We start from the raw sequence: 7,037 nt of genomic DNA on the forward strand, positions 1-7,037 counted from the left end.
CAAAAAAGGGGGGCACTTGCACAGACTAATGATAGCATGTCATGACCTAGGGAGAATGGATCTCTTATTCTGTATCCAGAGAAGGAAGACAAAATTCACTCTGTTAATCCAGGTTCAACACTCCTCTTTGTTTCACTCTGTTAGTTATTTTGGTAAACCATTTATTTCCCCAAGACAATGCATAGTGAACTTCAGCAAATTATACAGTGAATTTGCTCTAATACGGAGTGAATGGCCTATGGCCTCCTTATCTAAAATACCCGCATTCAATATCCATCTCCATCTGCTTATCTGTTTCATTTTGTTCACCAAATGTAGCCCAGCCTGCTATTATACCACACATTGTTTACTGAGGATCCATCTTTCCAGTTATTGCCCAAGTCCACAAAGGCAGAAATTTGTTTGGTCTGTTACTTTGTCTCCAACAGGCAAACGGAGCTTTTTACAGATCGGGAACTAGTGAATATGATGATTTCTAAAGAAAAACTCTTCTGCTCTCTCCCCCTACCCTCCAGATTTCAGTATAAGGCTGCCGTGCTGCCCATGGATTTGGGAAGGAGAGGACCACATCAAAGTCCATAAGGTTGACAGGCTGTCCCTCACAGCAGTTAATTGTCTCCACACAGATGAAACAAAGACTTACTGTATTCTCATGATCTGGGTTATGAAATCAGAGCATGCTGAATAGTAAAACATCTTGTATAAACTGGGCCTGACTCAATGGAAAGAATCAACAGGACCAGCAGTGTCTCTGAGTTCATCCTCCTAGGACTGTCCTCCCGACCTGAGGACCAAAAGCCACTCTTTGTCCTCTTCCTCACTGTGTACCTGATCACCATAACAGGGAACGTGCTCATCATCCTGGCCATCCGCACCAACCCCCCACTCCAGACCCCCATGTACTTCTTCTTGAGTTTCCTGTCTTTCACTGACATTTGCTTCACAACCGCAGTTGTCCCCAAGATGCTAGAGAATTTTCTGTCAGAAAAGAAGATCATCTCCTATGCAGGTTGTCTGATGCAGATGTATTTTCTCTATGCCTTGGGAAATAGTGACAGCTGTCTTCTGGCAGTCATGGCCTTCGATCGCTATGTGGCCATCTGTGACCCCTTTCACTATGTCACCACCATGAGCCACCGCCGATGTGTCCTCCTCGTGGCCTTCTCCTGCTCATTTCCTCACCTCCACTCACTCCTGCACATCCTTCTGCTGAATAGTCTCATCTTCTGCAACTCCAATGTCATCCACCATTTTCTCTGTGACCTTGCCCCTCTGATGAAATTGTCCTGCTCCTCCACATTTATTAATGAAATTGTATTAATGATAGAAGGATCTATTGTTTTGGTGACTCCCTTTCTTTGCATTGCTTTCTCTTATATACAAATTCTCATCACAGTTCTCAAGATTCCCTCTGCTTCTGGGAAACGCAAAGCTTTCTCCACCTGTGGTTCTCACCTCACTGTTGTAACACTCTTTTATGGAAGCATCTTCTATGTCTATTTACAGCCCCTGTCCACCTATTCTATCAAGGACCACATGGCAACAATTGTTTACACAGTTCTGTCCTCCATGCTAAATCCTTTTATCTACAGCCTGAGAAACAAAGACCTGAAGCAGGGCCTGAAGAAGCTCATGAGAAGGAGATCCTAGGCAGTATTCTCTTGACAATCCTCAAGTGGATCTGTTCCTTACTGACTCTTGGTGTTAGAGGTTAGCATTTTTGACCCCTATATAACAGGACTAGTTTAGGCACTTACATTTATTGATGATGGCCCACTAATGGGTACTGCATCTGCTTAAACCATGGTATACTTCCTCTTCATTCCTCCTTTCTTAGAAAGATACATACTCTTTCTCCTGTCTCATATTCCAAATACTGCTTTAACTTAATCTTTTCCTGACAAATATTTCCTGAGTGAAATTTTCTCTGTCTATTAAGACTGATTTTCCAACATTCTTCACATTCCAACATACTGCTAGAAAAAAAAGGCAACATTATTTGGAGCTATTAAATTCCTAACAAACATTTGAAGAAGGAAAGAACAAAGAAAGAGATAGATTAGGAGGAAGAAAATTATATTTTAAGTAATATTCTCATTGGGAGAATTTTTAATTTTTTACATATTTTATAATTTATTATATTTAATTGTAGATTTTGTGGGGTGCAGATATGAGTGTTCACGCCATGCTTTTTCTTTTCTTTTCTTTTCTTTTTCTGTGGGGAAGATGTTGTTGCTATAGGGCGTGTGTACTCGCCAGACTGACAGAGACACACAGAGAGACAGAAAGCAAGAAATCACTTCCCAGGGGATATGGCCATGCCACAATCCCTTCTCCATTCTCCTATCGGGATCTTGGGCATGCACGCACATGCACCCGGCATCAGTTTAACTCACCGGGTCCGGGTCTCGAACCACGGTTGACTACATGGGAGTTCAGTGACATAACCATTACACTAACTGCTGGTCCCAAGCTGGTGTAGCAATTTATGAGAGTAAATTGTTGTCAGCCTCTATTATTTTGATAGTGACTACAGCTCTTCAGAAGTAACCACCCGCCCCAGGCCCGCTCTTATCTTACCCCAGGATATCTGAAAGAAGAGGCCTGTAAGGTGAGGAGAATTGGGGTTGGGGGAGAAGGGAGTGGCCAGGGGAGGGAAAGCCATTCTGGCTGGAGGTCTTCATAACTCCATCAACATGATACTACCTTAATTAGAATCAGCTGGTGAAAAAGAAATCTCAAGAGAAATTTTTAAATATATATTAATTTTAAAACTTTGAACAATCTTTTAAATTATATTTTAATTCTTTTAAAATTTTACATTTAATGGGACCAGCAGTTAGCATAATGGCTATATTGCTGGACTCCCTCGTATTTGACTGCAGTTCGAGTCCTGGACCCAGTGGCTTAAACTCACGCTGGGCGTGTGTGCATTCATGTCCAAGATCCTGAGAGGAGAATGGAAAAGAATGGATTGCGGTGTGGCCATCACCCCTGGGGGGTGATTTCTCGCTTTCTGTGTCTCTGTCTCTCTCTGTCTGGCTGGCGAGCGCACGCACCCTGTAGGAAAAACCTCTCCAAAAAAAGAAAAAATAATTTACATTTAATTACTGTACATCTTTACAAAATTGCATTTTCTCAGGATCAATACAGAGCATATTCAAGTCAAAGATATTACTGTATTCATTATCATCAATAGGTATCTTTTCATTTTTGTGTCTGTTAAAGGCTTCTTTTTTTCTTCAGATCTCCTCCCTCACACTCCCCCACTTTCCACCCCTTTCTATACTGTCTCTAGCATCCAGAGTTGTCTTCCCTCAATCTTTCAGTTTCTGCCACAGAGTGCAGGCATTCAGTTAATATTAAGGGGGGATATATAATACCTGTCATAGTCTCACTTGCTTTACTTAACATTAAATCTTTCATATTTGTTTACTTTGTATCAGACATCAGGATCTTATAATTTTTTATGGCTGAGTAGTATTCCATAGTGTATAAGTGACACAATTTTCAATCCATTCATCTGTTCTTGGACATTTGGGTTGATTCCAAGTCTTAGCAATTGTGAATAATGCTACAATAAACGTGGACATGCAAGTGCAAATTTTTGCCTATCCTTTGCATAGATACCTAGGAGTAGAATTACAGTGCCACACGATAGTTCTATTTGTAGGTTTTTGAGGAATCTCTTGTTATCCAAAGTAGTTGTACTAATCTACATTCCCACCAACAGTGTGGGAGGGTTACCATTTCACTGCAGCCCCACCAGTATTATAATTCTTTATTTTTCAATTCTTAGTCATTCTGACTGAAGTTAAGTGGTATCTCATTGTGGTTTTGATTTGTATTTCCCTTATGATAAGAGATGTTGAGCTTTTTTTCATGTGCTTTTTGGCCGTTCTTATGTCTTCCTTGGAGAATTATATATTGAGCTCAATTGCCCATTTTCTAAATGGATTGATTATTATTATTATTTTTTGTATGTAAGCAGCTTGGGGTCCCTGTATATTCTGGTTATCAGTCCCTTATCTAAGGTATAGTTTGCAAATAGATTCTCTACCCTTAGGGTTGTCTCTTCACTGCTTATTGTGTCTTTTGCTATGTAGAAGCTTTGTAGTCTCTTGTAGTCTCACTTATCTATTTTCAATACTTTTGCCTGTGCTTTGAGGATCTTGTTTGTAAAATTTTTGTATACTCTAACAAACTTCTTTTTAAAGTTAACTTATCAAAGTTTGTGGTATTCGAGCAAGCAGGGAGCATGGAGCACTGGATTTCATATGATCGGCTGTACGGTTCAAGTCCCAGACTCAGTGGCTTAACAATCATGCTGGATATATTTGTGTGAATGTCCAAAATCACAACAAAAGTCTGAAAAAGAAAAAAACCACCTTATAGCCATGTCCTTAGCAGGGGGTGATTTCTCTCTTTCTCTCTCACACACACACACGTATAAACACAAAATTGTAGGATTCAGTGAAAGTACTAGAGGCAAATGTCTAACATCGAAGGTATATGTTAGAAAAAAAAATCTAAAATCAATATTCTAATCTTCCACCTTAGGAAACTGAAAAAAAAAAGGAGCAAATTAAATCCAAAGGAAGCAGAAAAAAGTAAATAATAAATATTGTAATAGAATTTAATGACATTGAAGTCAGGGCATCGATAGAGAATAATCCTTGAAAACTAAAGTTAGTTTGTTTAAAAAAGTTAATAAAATCTATAAGCCTGTAACCAAGATAATTTAAAAAAAGAAAAGATTTAAATTATGAATTCCAGAAATGAATAGGGGAACAACACTACAAATACACATACATTAAAAGGATAATAAAGGAATACTCCTGACAATTCTATGTCGACAAATTTGATAACTTAAATGAAATAGACCAGTTCCTTCAAAGCCATGATCTGATAAAACCCACACAAGAAGAAACAGACAACATTACTAGGCATATATCTATTAAAAATTGCCTCAATAATTTTTTAAAAATGTATTTTATTATTATTATTTATACATTCAATCGCCATACACTCAATAATTAATAACCTCTCAAAGCATAAAGTACCAGGCCTAGATGAATTCTCTGGTGATTTTTACCAAACATTGAAGGAATAAATTGTACCATTTCTCTACAATCTCATCCAAAATATAAAAGGAGAGAAAATATTTTCTAACTCATTCTTTGAGGCCAACATCACACTAATATAAAAATCAGGCAAAGATATTACAATAAATAAAAGTTACAGAGCAATATCTGTCATAAACATACATGTACATTTCTTTCTTTCTTTTTTTTGGTGGGGGCGGAGAGGTTTTTGCTATAGGGTGTGTATACTCACCAGAAAGACAGAGAAAGACAGAGAGATAGAAAGCGAGAAATCACCCCCCAGGGAGGATGGCCACACCACAATCCCTTCTCCTCCATAATCTTCTTGGGATCCAGGGCACTCACGCACACATGCCCAGCATGAGTGTAAACCACCGGGTCCGTTTTCTTGACAACATGTTAGCAAATCAAATCCAACAATGTATGTAAAGATGTATGTATTTCAACCAAGTGAAACTTCTCCAAGATATGCAAGGTGGTCCAACATTCCAAAATCAATTACTGTAATCCCTCTGATTAACAGGCTAATGAAGAAAAACCACATGCTTATATAAATAGATGCAGAAAAAGCAGTTGCTCAAATCTAATATGAAACTACAGTAAAAACTCTCAGAAAACTCTAAATAGAGGATAAATTACTCAACTTGATAAAAGAACAACTACAAAAACCCTACAGCTGTCATCACATTTCATGATGAGAAACTAGAAGTTTTCCCCGTAGGATCAGAAATAAGTCAAAGATGTTCCTTCTCACCCCTCTTTTCAACATAATACTGAAAGTCCTAGCTAATACAATAAGATAATAAAAGGAATAAAAATATACAATTTTGGAAGAAAGAAATATAACTGTTTTTGCAGATGACTACATCTATTTGTCTATGTAGAAAATTAAGAAGAACTAGGAACCAGCAGTTAGTGTAATGGCTATGTCGCTGGACTCCCACGTAGTCGACTGCAGTTTGCGTCCCGGACCCGGTGGCTTAAAACTCACGCCGGGCACATGTGCGTGCATGCCCCAGATCCCGAGAGGAGAATGGAGGAGAAGGGATTGTGGCGTGACCATCCCCCCTGGGGGGTGATTTCTTGCTTTCTGTCTCTATGTCTTTCTCTCTGTCTGGCAAGCGCACGCACCCTATAGTGAAAACCTCTCCAAAAAAAAAAAAAGAAAATTAAGAACAACTGACAAAAGAATTCCTGGAACTATAACGATGTTGTAGTATACAAGATCAATATATAAAAATTAATTGCTTTCTAATATGTTGACAATTAACAAGTGGTATTTGACATGAAAAACACAATCCGATTTACACAAGTAATCACCCCAATAAGAAATAAAATACTTAGTATAAATCTAACAAAATATATATAAATTTACATAAGAATAACTATAAAATGCTGATTAAAGGTTTAAAGAGAAACCAAATAAATGGATAATTATTCCATGTTCATGGATAAAAAGAGTCAATATTGTCAAGTTGACAGTTCTTCCCAGTTTGATGTATAGATCCAACATAATAACAATAAAAGTTTCATCAAGTAATTTTGTGGATTGCAACAAACCAACTCTAGAAATTATATGGAGAAGCAAAAGACCCAAAATAGTTAAGTCAATATTAAAGAAAAAGAGCTAAGCTGGAGAACTGACATTACATGGCTTCAAGACTTTTTATAATGCTACAGTAATCAAGGGGGTGTGATACTAGAAAAAGAATAGGCGAATAGCTCAATGGAACAGAATGAATGCCAAGAAATAGTCTCCAAAAATATAGTAAACTTATCTTTGACAAAGAGCAAGAGCAATGTAAAGAAAAAAAAAAAAGACTTTTCAACAAATGGTGCTAAATCATATGGACATCCACATGCAAAACAAACAAACAAACAAACAAAAACTGAACCAAAAACAAACAAACAAAATACAATAAAACTTCAAGA

At 37.7% G+C, this 7,037-nt stretch overlaps 1 protein-coding gene across 1 annotated transcript; it reads left to right on the forward strand.

The window, feature by feature from the left end:
- Positions 1-695: 695 nt before the first annotated feature.
- LOC102495026 (olfactory receptor 1L8) lies at positions 696-1,650 on the forward strand. Its single transcript, XM_006150470.1, has one exon. It carries the CDS (start codon positions 721-723, stop codon positions 1,648-1,650), a length of 930 nt encoding a protein of 309 aa, XP_006150532.1. The 5' UTR covers positions 696-720.
- The last annotated feature ends 5,387 nt before the right edge of the window (positions 1,651-7,037 follow it).

This window comes from Tupaia chinensis, unplaced genomic scaffold, assembly GCF_000334495.1.
Source record: "Tupaia chinensis unplaced genomic scaffold, TupChi_1.0 Scaffold000289_1, whole genome shotgun sequence".
NCBI classification, from domain to species: Eukaryota; Metazoa; Chordata; class Mammalia; order Scandentia; family Tupaiidae; genus Tupaia; species Tupaia belangeri.

Coding starts and splice junctions, on each gene's coding strand:
- LOC102495026 (XM_006150470.1), top strand. CDS start 721: ATGGAAAGAATCAACAGGACCAGCAGTGTCTCTGAGTTCATCCTCCTA.